Source organism: Elephantulus edwardii, unplaced genomic scaffold (assembly GCF_000299155.1).
Source record: "Elephantulus edwardii isolate Elephantulus edwardi_28Jun2011 unplaced genomic scaffold, EleEdw1.0 scaffold00262, whole genome shotgun sequence".
NCBI classification, from domain to species: Eukaryota; Metazoa; Chordata; class Mammalia; order Macroscelidea; family Macroscelididae; genus Elephantulus; species Elephantulus edwardii.
In genome coordinates this window covers 3,780,068-3,793,974 of record NW_006400012.1, presented here as the reverse complement: position 1 = coordinate 3,793,974, position 13,907 = coordinate 3,780,068, and the positions used below count along the sequence as shown (strand labels likewise).

Genomic DNA, 13,907 nt, shown 5'->3' with positions numbered 1-13,907 from the left:
TTTTTTACTTTTCTATTTCCACTATCTGAAATATGTCCCAGAGCTCTACATTACTCATTTCAGATATTTGCTGAAATGTTATCTTTTCTAATACTTCTTGCTTTCTGTTATTCTCTTAGATAACTGGATTTAATTTTTTTCCCATTTTTCATCTCTGCATATAAGCATAAGCTTCATAAGGACAGGAACTTGTTCTGTCTTAATCCTCAGTGGCTAGAATAATTACCAAAACCAGGCTGCACATGTTGATTTGATTTGTGGCAGTCTCATGTGTGGCATCAGAAACCTCGACAATTGGCTTTTCTATCCATTGCATTAGCCCCAATTGAGGGAATGGTCTCCAGCTACCATAATTGCAGACCCATGGTCTTTCAAATCATCAACAGCTGTGGAACCATTGTAAGAGAGCACTTTCCACACTGTGAAAGACTGTAATGTAAAGAAAGTAAAGAGGCTGTGGCAAAGTGTAACTACAGGAACCCTGCAGATGGAGCTATAGTTAAAGATTTTGTTTACTGGATGACTGAAGCTGACTTGTAACTATTCTGAAATGAAGTTTGCTGATGATTAAGGAAACTGGAGACTTTTTACTTTTGTGCTGCTGAACTGAATCTGAACTTTCACTGCTTGAGGAATTGTGCCTTGTTAATCTGGCTTGGGACTGCTGGACTAAACCTGGACTTCCATTGTGTGACAATCTTTACTTCTCCAACTCCCCAATCTATTTTTCTAATAAGCCACACAACTGTGAATAAAGTCTGTGAGTCAGGTTGCAACAAACATTGGGCCCAGTGAGTCATAGAAATAAGTGCAGGAGCATGTGGGGCAGCATGTCTGACCTTGCAGCTATTTGTTTGGTGCTGTGGATATGATTGATAAGGACAGTTCCCCTTTATGAAATAAGTAGAAGTCAGATTCAGCCTCCACCATGTTGCATCTGCTCCTTTTGCACAGCATATGTGTTCCAAAGAGTTTTCAGTGGATACTTTTTTAAGAAGTATATTTCAAGATCCAGAAACACCTTTAGGTGGACTCTAACTTCCAGTCACTTTGTTTCCAAATGAGCTAACCATTAACATTTACTAGGGACACTACCTAAAACAATACTTGTTATGTATTAGATGCTTACAGAGATTTGTTGGATGAATGAATCCACTGTTTACTAAAAATAGCTGACTTACTGAGTATCCTTATATTAAATTTTCTGGAAACTTTGTACAGGACTTGACACTATTTTCTCATTGTTCACATCTTCTGATTTCTATACTGGCACACTTCATTTTATTTCACTTCAGAGATACTGTGCTTCTTAACATTGAAGTTCTGTGGCAGCCCAATGAGCTAGTCTGTTGATGTTATTATCTCAGCATTATTCACTTCTAACTCTATGGCAAATTTTGGTAATTCTGAACAGTATTCATACTTCCCTCACATTGCTTGTGCACTGGACGACTACAGAATAGCCTAGGCATAACCTTTTTTATGAAATAGGGGAAAGAATTGCATTACTATGTTTAAATACTTTATTTTTGTGACCTAGGAACAAACTTAACACTATTTCTAATGTTTGTCTGTATTGTTGTCCAGTCAGCTACCACATCAGTGTCTCATATACAGTATCTTAAAAGTTGCTACATCCTGTTCATAATTAGCCCAATGTATATTGATTCAAAGATTGAGATTGTCAATAGCTTCAATTTTCTTGGCTCTACAATCAACACTCATGGTACCAGCAGCCAGCAAATCAAAAGATAAATTGTATGGGGGAAAAGCTGCTGTCAGGGATTTGTCCAAGTACTGAAGAACAACAATGTCAGTCTGGAAGCTAAGGTGCCCCGACCCAGGCGTTGGTCTTCACAGTTAGTTGTTATGCATTAGAAAGCTAGACATTGACTAACGATGATAGAAAGAAAATTGATGACTTTAAACTGTGGTGCTGCAGAAGAATATTGTATATACCATGGACTGCTAGGAGAATAAACAGATCTGTCCTGGAGAGGGTAGAATCAGGCTCCTGCTTGGAGGCAAGGGTTCTGAAGCTCCATCTGACATACTTTGGGCATGTTGCAAGGAGGCACCAGTCCTTGGAAAGGGACATCATGCTTGGAAGGGTGGAGGGACAGCACAAGAGAGGAAGACCCTGGGTGAGATGGATTGACTCAATAACTGGGGTAGTGGAGTAGGTATGTCAAAGACAATAAGATTAGCATACGATAGAGCAGGGTTCAGAACTGTTGTACATAGGCCACTATGAGTTGCAAGTGACTCAATGGCACATGACAGCAGCAATATATTGATTCAAACCTGTGTCACCTTCTCCATTGCCTTCAGACCATTAACATCTCTAACTATGGATTACAGTAAATTCCTTGATTCTCTTTTCTTTTTACTCAGGGCATCCATCTTCAGCATTGTCAGATTAAATTCTTGTAGACATTATTTTTGTAACTGTTGTAACATATGCTTTAAAAAAAAACCAACCAGTCACTGGGTTAATATTACATAGAGATTCCTTGTGTTTCTGGAAAGTAGGACTAGTGGACCATGTGATTTATATTTATGGCTTTAATTCTTTGAAAATAATTTGTGTTTAAATAAACCCTCTTTATGCCTGTTTTACAAAAGATATAGCAATGCTTTGTTTTACTTTTTTATGAACTACTTAAGTGACTGTAATCACACAATGTACAAATAGAATGTTACACACTAGGCTTTTGTTATTTTTATTAATAGACTTAAATGAGTGTCTATGCTTCTATTAAAACAATTCTTCCTTTTCTCTTAAGCTCCAGTCTCCGGTGATTATTGAATTGCTGAGGAATTTGGGAAAGGACTGCTGAAGTTTCCATTCCATGGATCCCTTGGGTGCACCTTCCCAGTTTGTGGACGTGGACACATTACCAAGTTGGGGTTGCTCATATGAAGATGAATTAGATTCCTCTGACACTACAGCTGAAAAAGTACAGGAAGGCACAATTAGATCACCTTTTCCTTATAATAAGGATATCAATGGAAAAGTTATTCTTTGGTAATTCTGATTAGAGTAATTCTGATTACTTTGGGCACATGGCCAGGAAAGATCTGTCCTTTGAGAAGGACATCATGCTTAGAAGGGTAGATGGACAGCTCAGGAGAGGAAGACCGTGGATGAGGTGGATTGATACAGTAACTGGGGCAGTGGGAATTAATGAGACTGGCTCAGGACAGGAAAGGAGCTGTATACATAGAGTCACTAAACATTGCAGACAACTGGTGGTACATAACAACAATAACATACTATGGCAGATTTGAAAGCAGGAGTGGCGTCCACTTCCTAAATAACACACCTCCAGAAAAATCTATAAACTTTGATAAATGTCAATAGTTGTGATAGGGTTTCAGGCCTTTTGTTCACAGAGTCGCTATGAGTTGTTCTCGACTCGAAGGCAATAGACAGCAATTCTGATTAGATTCCAGCATGTGATAATATGGTCATATCATTTCTTCTCCATTTTCCTCTTAGAAATACTGGAATTGTTGAAATATTGGTTAGAATAGAATTTTAATGGCATTACTAAGGTGAAGTTAACATATGATGAATTGCACATATTTAAAATACACACTTTATAAGTTATATTTAATATATCTATATCCAGTCAACCATCCCCGTGATCAAGATAATGAACATATCTATCACTTCTCACAAACATATCCTTTATAAATATATCTTTGTAATATATCCCTCTCTATCCCTTCCTGCCCTCACATTCCCTGCAACCACTTAGCTGTCACTGAGATTAGTTTGCATCTTCTAAAGGTTTATATGAATTAAATTGCTCACTTTTTCTCCCCAGTGAAAGTTGTCTGTCTGTCTTTCACTTAGCATACTTACTTTGATATTCATCTGTTACTGCTTGTATCAGTAGGTCATTCTTTTTAACAGCTTTATTGAGAGATAATAAACATACCTTAAGTTCACCAGTTTTAATTGTAGAGTTCCACATTTTTAAGTATAGCTCGGAATTGTGCAGCCAACACTGCAATCAACATTACAACATTTTCTCCCCCTGAAAAACAAAGCACAGTACCCACTCGGAGTCACTTGACATATCCCCTCATTTCTTAGCCCGGCTTATCATTGCCATCAGTCAAAACTGATTCATCGCTGACCCTCCAGAAGGTTTTCAGAGGCTGTGAATCACATGGGAGGAGATTACCCTTTTTTCTCCCAAGGAACAGCTGGTGGGTTTGAATGGTTTGCCTTTGGCTTGGCAGCACAACTCCTTAACCTACTAGAGTTCTCAGCTCTAGGCAACTACTAGTCCACTTTCTCTCCTTACGTGTTTTGCCAGTTCTAGAAGTATAATTATACAATATGTGGGATTTTGTGTCTAGCTTTTTTAATTTTGTAAATGTTTTCAAGATTCATTCATGCTGTAATGTTTATTAATGCATTATACCTTTTTGTGGCTGTGTAGTATTCCATCATATGGATATGCCAGATTTTATCAATTATTTCTACTTTTTAACTGTTTTGAATAATGCAACTATTTCTAGAATCTCTTCAAATAGACTGCTTTTAGTTCTGTGTAAACAGGTAGGTATTCTATAGATATGAAAGAGAAATTGGTCAGATGAAAAAGAATGATGACAGTTTTATGAGGTATGTGGGTATAACAGTTGTATTAATCTATCCAAGATGCCAGATAAATCTTTCTTTCTGAATTAGGGCTCTCTTTATAGTTGTAATTGGCTTGTAAACTAGGCACAAGTGAAGTTGCAAAAAACATGAAAAAGATGTGTTGGAAAAGGTAAAAAAATAGCTTTCTTATTCTCTTGTTCCCTTCTTTACTGTATTTCTTCAGGAAAGGAGATGTAGCAATACTAAACTGTACGGCCATTGTGAATACCAGCAATGAGAGTCTTACAGATAAGAATCCTGTATCAGAAAGTATCTTCATGCTTGCAGGGCCTGATTTAAAGGAGGACCTCCAGAAACTTAAAGGTGAATAAGTTTTCTTAGGCATATTATTGCTAAGGACACATTTCTTTTTATTTGCCCTACCTTAAAGAAGCATGTTTAGACTTTAATATTCTTGAAATATAAACAGCAAATTTTACTTATGTAAAATCTCACTCTCCTCAACTTCATTTCATAGTGACAACTATTTTTTAATCTACTAAGAATATTATAATTTGTATAGGAATGCTTATTATACTGGCTATTTAAAGAAGGGCTAGGTGGAAAAGAATTTCAGAACCTGAACCTTGACATGAGGGCAGAAAAAAAGGAACAGTTACCGTCAAGGTAATGCCAAATAAAAGCATCTTCCAGGTGTCAAAGTACAACTCTCCTTTGTAGGTTTTTCAGTATCTGATTTTTCAAGTTGACTGTCAGGTCTTCTTTCAGCAGTGCCTCAAACCATCAGCCTTTCAGATCCAAAGAATAATAGTTCCTAATTTCAGCCTCAAAGTAAACTACCATTAATAGTTTGCAAAAATTAGGAAGAATAGTAAAGATAGTACTAAGAAGTTTCTTAGTAACAAACACTGATTTAGAGAAAATTATAATGACTTTGTTTACATCCGTTTTCACATACAAGGAATCCTGGTGGTACAACAGTTAAATATTTGACTGCTAATGGTAGAGTCAGTGGTTCAGATCCACCAGCCAATCTGTGAAGAAAAAGACTATTTCTAAAGAGTATCCTTTGGAAACTTTTTGAGACAGTTCTGATCTATCCAGTAGGGTTCCTTTGAGTCTGGAGCAACTGTGTATAGCATACAATAAAATTTTTATATGTATTTTATCGCTATACTTACTGATAATTCAAACAAATAATTTAACCAAAGTGTATGTAGATACAAGCCCTAGTGGTGTAGTTTCAAGACCTCAGCTATTAACAGACAGGTTAAGTTTCAGACCCTCTAACTGCTCCGTTGAGAGCTCTGGTGGCCTAGTGTTAAGAAGCTGCGCTGCAGTCCAGAAGGCACATGATTTGAATCCCCCAGCTGCTTCATGGAAGAAGAATGGGCAGTCTACTCCTTTGTGGTTGACTGCCTCGAAAAACCTGCTTGGAGGGACAGCTATGAGTTGGTTCCAGCTCAATAGCATGTAACAACAACAAGCTGCTGCATGGGAGAAAGGTGATAAGACTGTCTGCTTCCATGTAGATATGCAGCCTTGGAAACCCTGGAGAGCAATTCTTCTTAGCTCTATAGAGTTGTTATGAGTTGGAATAAACTTGACAGTTACAGATTTCACTTTGATTATTATTACAAATAAAACCTCAGAAGTTAACAGCACATCTGAAACTCCAACATAGAAATATTGTTATAAATCTCTTACTGTGTGATTTAAGGCCAATCATTTCATCCCTGAACCTGAATTCTATATTTCCAAAGTGGTGATGATAATAGTTGTACCTACCTCTGTTCTTGACACATAACAAGAACTCAGTATGTTTGAAAAATGGGAAAATGAATTTGTGAGGACTAGAGGCTTAGTGGTAAGGAGTTGTACCACCAGGCCAAAAGCATGCAGTTTAAATCCATTCCTCAAGAGAAAGATGGGCAGTCTCCTCCTAAATGATGCTCCCTCTCAAAACCCATTGGAGGGTCATTTATTGGCTGGTTCCAACTAGATAGTACCTAACAACAACAAATATAAAATAGAGTTCTCAGCCCAAAAGCAAGCAGTTCAAACCAGCCAACTACTGGACAGAAGAAATTTGGGCAATCTCCTCCCATGTGATTTGCAATCTTAGAAAACCAACTGGAGGGTCAGGTATAAATAACTTTCCACTTGATGGTACAAAGACAGACAAGGAATAAAAGACCAAGATGGATGTTAGAATAGACTCCGAATATTGCACTAGAGTGCTGAGCAGCCAAAGCAAAGGGAAGAAATTAAGAGCTGAACAGAAGATTCCAAAGGGCAGTGCCAAAAAACGAAGTATTATAATGAAATGTGTAAAGAGTCAGAAAACCAAAGGGCCGAACTCACTTGGCATTTCTTAAGCTGAAGTAACGGAAGAACAAATAATTGCAAAGGATGAATTTACCAATTTTGTAGATAATAGAAAGCTGAAAGGAACAAGGGAAGAAGTTTATATTAGAGTGAAGATTATTAAATATCTGAAGTATGAGCCAAAAATAAGAAGTAGTTAACAGTATAAAAAAAAAATTGAAAGATTTTTAAACACTAATTGATTGGCTTAAAAGCAGAAAAGGTATAAATCAGAGTTTTGTTCTTTCTACATACCTGTTCATTCTGTACACTGAGCAAATCATTGGAAAAGTAGGACTGTACAAAGAAGAATGTGACAACAGCATACATACTTTTAACCCAGTATTTTTTTTTAATCTCATTTCAAATATATGCTGTTTAGAGATACTAAAACTCACTCAGTGCTGTCTAGCTGCAACCTCATAGCTGACCTTCCATTGGGTTACCAGTGTTATAAATCTAATGGGAGGAGATTGGTTGTTTTTCTCCTTCAGAGCCACTGGTGGATTTGAACCACATGAAAGCTTGACACATTCTTAATGTTGAGCAAATACCATTATTTATGTTAACAATTAGACATCAGTTGTCTTTTAAATGGTTTAGTGGTGATGCAGTGAAGGGCTGAATACTTTATCCTATTACCTTTTTACCACCGGAGAGGTATGGCCTTTTGGTTAAAAAGCAGAACTCCCTATGGATTGTGTCACCAGAAATCCCTTAGGGATGTTTGTTGTGTGCCATCAAGTCAAAACAGGAGGAGATTTCACCTTTTTCTCTCAAGGAGCAGCTGTTGGATTCGAACCACTTGCCTTTCGGATTACAGTGCATCTTTTTACTACTAGGCCATCAGAGCTCCATTAGAGATGATGCTTCTTGTTGTCTTTGAGTCAAGTAAAATTCATAGCTACCCTGTTAGAAGCTAACCTGAACCCTGTTCTATTCTGTGCCATCCTCACACTTTCTCACACTTGAGCCACTCCTGAAGTCACTGTGTCAGTCCACGTATTCTGAGTCTTCCTCTCCTTCACTGACCCTCTATCTTTCCAATCTTGATGTCTATTTCCAAGGAATAGCCTCACCTAGCTACATGTCCAAAGTATGAAAGATGAAATTTTGCCATCTTTGCCTCCAAGGATCACTCTGGTTTCACTTTTCCCAAGATTTACATGTTTGTTCTTTTGGCAGTCCATGGGATATTCAGTGCTGTTCTCTAACACCACAACTCAAAAGCATCAATTTTTCTTTCATCCTTATTCATTGTACAGCTCTAATGAGTTGCAGAAGATTGAGAAGACCGTGTTCTGAATCAGGCATACTTTAATCTTCAAACTGACATGTTTGCTCTTCAGCATTTAGGAAATGCTTAAGACCTCCAATATATGAAAAGTGACACTTCTTAAAGTTCTGTAATAACAAAACACAGTAGTAGTGAATGAATCCTTGTTTAGTACTTTGTGTATAGCAACTCATGTAGACCTGAGAAGTAAGATCTATTTATATCTTTTTTAGACCTGTGAAGTAAGTTCTGTTAATACACTCTGTAGACCTGTGAAGTGAGTTCTGTTAATATTCTCTTTAAAAAGAAATTGAGGCCTGGAGAAATCGAGTATCTGTCCACACCAGCACAACAGGAATGTGATGGACTCAGGATTTGAGCAAAATAGACTTTCTTGAATCTTACACTACCTGTCAGTATAGTCCAGTTTGCTTTTTTTGTTTTTATTATCATTGTTTCCTCATTCTTGGAAGCAGTTAGAATTCTCTGTTCTTTTATGTTGTTTTGTGCCATTGAGTCTGAATCTTATTGCTGGCCCTCCAGCAGGTTTTCAGAGGCAATAAATTGCACAGTAGGAGATTGCCCAGCCCTCTCCCATGGAGCAACTGGTGGATTTGAAATATGTTTCTTTGGGATTGCAGAGGAGCTTCTTACCACTAGGCCACCAGAAGAACTCTCTATCGTAGACTTTACTATTAGTCCATGAACTTTCTACCTTCTAAATTTTTTTATAATGCTTTCCTGCTCCCAGGTTTCTCTTCCATTCTATTTGTGGGTTATAACCTATTCTATTTCTTCACTGTCATTTTGGGAACTGAAGGTACAGAGATAAATACAAGTATTCAATTAATGTTTATAACCAAAATTTCTCAAGGTTTTTAAATACTTTGTTTTGCTGTTTCTTCTGAGATCTCTATGATTTTTTTAAATTTATTCTTCTATTGTGCTCAGGTTGCCGGACAGGTGAAGCAAAATTGACCAAAGGATTTAATCTAGCTGCCCGGTTCATCATTCACACAGTGGGACCTAAGTACAAGAGCCGCTACCGCACAGCAGCTGAGAGTTCCCTGTACAGCTGCTACAGAAACGTGCTTCAACTGGCCAAGTATGGCTCACTTGTTTCCTGAACATATTATGCCATACATAGTTAAAGGCCCTGGCTTTTAATGATGAAACCTAACTATAGAAGTCTAATTTTTAGAGACTTAGATCATTTAGGGGAGCAATAAGGGTAAAATTATGTTTTCAAACATAGCAGGGTAAGTGGAATGGATCTGGTGACTTGACACTTTAACCTGTTTCTTTTTTACACAAGTCTTTACTTGGGATATATATCCCCTAATATGTTGTTGTTAAGTGCCATCAAGTCGTAGGTGACTCATAGCAACCCTATGAACAAAAGACCTGGACACCTGTGTAACTTTTGTCCTTTCTCCAGGTTCATAGGGTTTCCAGAGGCAAGCTATTTTGGAAGTGGATGTCACTAGTGCTTCCAAGCTTGTTTTAATCGGGGACAATTATCTAGTATAATCATTAATGAAACATACATACTGTTACAGTTGAAGTGGTAGGGATGGAGAAGTTGAGCTACATTTTGAAATTTTTTTTAATGCCATTGTATTTTTAATGTATATGTATTTTGAAATTTTTAGTACATTTTTTGTGTTTTCTTTTGATTGCAGAGAACAGTCAATGTCTTCTGTTGGATTCTGTGTCATAAACTCTGCAAAACGAGGTTATCCTTTAGAGGATGCAACACATATAGCACTTCGTAAGTAATATTAGTGATGATGTTCATAAATTAACTCTTCAAGTTTTATTTATCACTGGTTGCATAGTTAGACGTCACTGTGCTCTACTATTAGCAGAAAACTTGGCCGTTTGAGCCCCCTCTAAAACTCTTCAGGAGATAGGCCCAGCCCTCTGCTTCTGGAAGATCACAGCCTTCAGACCCCTAAGGAGCAGTTCTGCTCTACTCCACACGTGGAGTCATCATGAAACAGAGTCAGTTCAGCAGCAACCATAGTTGTATGTATAGTGATAGCCAAAGTAGATTAACTGACCATGGCACCTTGCAGGGATGTTTCTGTTGATAAGATGCACCACTCTCAATTTACTTTCTGCAATGACATTTTTATCCACTTGAGTAAGGATTGTCTTTGAAAATTATTCCAAGCTGGGATTTATGTTCAGTGCATAGACTAGTTGCTTCAAAATTTGAAGAAATCTTCAGATTAAAGTAATGAAATAAAGACATTTTCTTTTATTTGTATAGCACTTTGTAGTGTAAAAAGCAGCTCTCTCACGTGTGCTATTTAAGTGTAAAACCCTGCATTTAGGTTTAAAACTAGTCTTAAAAAATAAGTCTTGGTTCAGTTCTTAGGAACTCACGTGTGATATAAAAATATAGTCCAGCTCAAGATAGTCCATATCATGAGTCTGTATCATATGCAAGCTGAGGTCACATCTGGAGTTTTCTTATGTGGTTATAGGTGTCATATCTCATGAGAGACTGACAATCTAAAGGACAGTCCAGTGGAAACGTTAGTGCTGTTCCTCCTGAAAAAAACCAAAAATGTTTTTAACAAATCTGATGCCCATGTTCAAATGTCTGAAGAAATCTCATTGCGGATTTATCCTGTGATAGTCTCTTTAGAACAGCAGTCCTAACTACATTACGTATGTGATGGAAGAAAAGTTACAAGCTATTTCCCCAGAAGATTATACGACCTACAGAATGTGCATATTCAGGAACAATACAGATCCTTGTAAGGACTGTAAATGAGAGTGAACGAACTCAGTCCCACAAGGATAAATATTGTATAAAATCATTATTGTAGAATGAGTATGTGGATCCAAGAGGGGTGGGAGAGGTTGGAAGCAGAGAGAGATGTGGATGTGCAGGAGGGCGGGGAATTAATCATGGGGTTGTACAGTTTGATGGGTCGGGGGTTAAGGGAAAAGGAAAGAATTTGTTCATATTTGTATTTGAATTTTGTAAATAAACTAGTAGAAAAAAACCTTAATTTAAAAAAAAAAAAAGAAGAAGACGAATTCTAGCCTTAACAGATGAACTTAAGACCAGGTTTTATTTAGAGAAGGAAAATTTGGTCCTATTTGAGATAGGATTATCCATAACACAGAAGTATACTTTTAATGAAATTTCCATTACTGGAAATCTTCATCCTTGACTAAATGACTATTTAGGGCAGAAAACATTCTTCATTTGGGTGAGGAATCATGATAGATGATATTTAAGATCTTTAAAATAGCTTTTTTTACACTAGAATTTATGTTTTATGTTGTTGTTGTGTAGTCAAGTCAGAACTGACCAATAGTTGACCCTTTAGTGGGTTGTTTTGAGGCAGTAAGTCCTACAGGAGGAGAATGCTCATCTTTCTGCTATGAGCAACTGATGGATTCAAACCATGTTCCTTTTGCATTGGCCACCAGAGCTTCCTGAATGTTTTATATCACCCTCAAATTACAAAACAATCTAATGTATAAGTTTGCTTTTAATATATAGCCTGTAATTAAGGATAAGGAATTATTCAGTCTTAAATAGCTATTTTTAAAAATGAAGTTCTTTCTGCTCAAGGATTTTATAATTTTATGTATTGTTTTTAAAGTTAAAAATTTCTTCTACATTCATTATATAGACTGTGAGCTTCTTGAGGGCAAGGAGCTTGTCATTTCATCTTTATTATTTCCAGTGATTCCAGGAATTCCTGACATACAGTATTTGCGAAAAAACTGTGTAATAAAGGAATAAATAATTTCTTTAGCAACTGTTTGTGTCCATCACATAGTGGTTTGGCAAGTTCTTATGTTCTAAGTTATACTCAGGCTTACTAGAAACATATTTGAGAGGGTAAACAGGTCATGCTTGATAACAGCAGATAAAGATCAGTAGTGGTTATAAGGCTTTTGATGAAGAAATTTCTAAGAATTTACTTAGCAAAATGGAAATGGATGCTCCCAAGTTGAGCAAGTAAACTTTAAAACGTGTAGGTTCCTTTTGATTTATTATACCATAAATCTAGTGACATAGCTATGTTGTTGTTGTTGTTGTTGTTGATTGCCTTTGAGTCGAGCACAACTCAGAGCAACCCTATGAACAAAAGGCCTGAAGCCCCTCTACAAATATCAACATTTATCTACTCTGGAGGCATGTTATTTAGGAAGTAGTTGCCACTACTGCTTCCCAGACACATTGGACTCATTAAAAAATACACACTCTCTTACACAATATAGCTCTTTGGCCACATACTCTTAAAGCATTTAGAAAACAAATAGCTTGTATACTTTTGTATCATATATGGATCAAGGAAAGATGTAATGATATCACTCTTAAGTTCTTAGTATCAAAAGTTTTCTTAGTTAATAAACTTACAAAAATTTATTTTCTTGAAATTTGATACTTTCTTGATAAAGGTATCAAGATTCCCCCCTTAGATACACATGTATTGTCCAGAAGAAGCCTAAAGAAACATCTGCATTAAAATAAATATATTATTTATTCATTCAACAAAAGTTCGAGTGACTCTTATTGGGCTATATATAAGAGGATATGGTGGTGGGATAAAAAATAAAGGATGATGTTTATTCTTTCTGCATTTTCAGGTTGAGAATTTTAGTGTCCCAGATGTCATTCTTACCAGTTGGAGGAAAAATTTATAGTCATGTCATCCTTTCTTTTCTTTTTGTTTTTTAGCCTTGTGCATAAAAGAAAATGCAATTTTGAAAGCTTTTTCTTTTAAAAAATTATTAGAGGGAGAAATGAAAAATTAACATATCTAGCAGAGGGAGATTATGAATGTGTGTGTAGTTCTTAAGCAAATACATCTTCACTATTAGCTTCTCCAGATACAGTAGTGAACTAGGCCAGCAATATGTAGATAACCAGAGCTAGAAAATGTCAGTTAAGCTTCCAGTTAGTTTGAATGATTATTTGATATATTCCTCATTACTATTGCAAGGCCCTCATAGTATTAGTATCATATATAATTAATTGTTCTTCAGAAAACTCCCAGTCGATCTAAAAACTATGATAAAAAGTTCACTAAGAGCTGTTAGAAGTTTATAGGGACACAAGGAGGACAACTTTGCAATGAGTTTTGAAAAATGGTTAGATGTTAACAAGATAAAAGAATTTAATTAGTAATATAGGATTGGGAAGGGAGTGGCATTTCAGTCCCAGGTAACCCTATGAGTAAAACAGCATAGCCATTAATAGAATGTTCTTAGTGAAGAAGCTAATGACTGCGTGAATATGTGAGAGGAATGATTGGGAATAAGACTAATGTGTGGTAGGGGGGCAATTGGTTAAAATTTGTTGTATGGAGCACCATGCTAGGGACTTAAAGCTTAACCTCTAAGCAGCATGGAGCCGGCAGAAGGACTCAGTAAGAAAATAACTCAGGCATCAGTGAACAGGGAGACATCATGTCAGACTCTGTAACTATTGAAAACCTAAACCAAAGCTACTGGAATAGATGTTAGAAATATTAACAATAGGATTAGCAGAACATGACTGTTGTTATGTGCCATTGAGTCACTTGCGAATCATAGCGACCCTATATATAATAGCCCTAAACTCTGCTCTGTCCTGTGCCAATGACACTGTCTCTGACATTCCCATCC

General features: G+C 36.7%; 1 protein-coding gene across 1 annotated transcript in view; it reads left to right on the top strand.

Moving 5' to 3' along the window:
• The first annotated feature begins 2,786 nt into the window (after positions 1–2,786).
• Positions 2,787–13,907, top strand: part of GDAP2 (ganglioside induced differentiation associated protein 2) — a 54,286-nt gene continuing 43,165 nt past the window's right edge. Inside the window, exons 1-4 of the mRNA XM_006899584.1 lie at positions 2,787–3,028; positions 4,845–4,984; positions 9,216–9,369; positions 9,947–10,035. Coding sequence (XP_006899646.1) covers positions 2,853–3,028; positions 4,845–4,984; positions 9,216–9,369; positions 9,947–10,035 — 559 coding nt within the window. The 5' untranslated portion in view covers positions 2,787–2,852. The remainder of the gene's footprint in view (positions 3,029–4,844; positions 4,985–9,215; positions 9,370–9,946; positions 10,036–13,907) is intronic.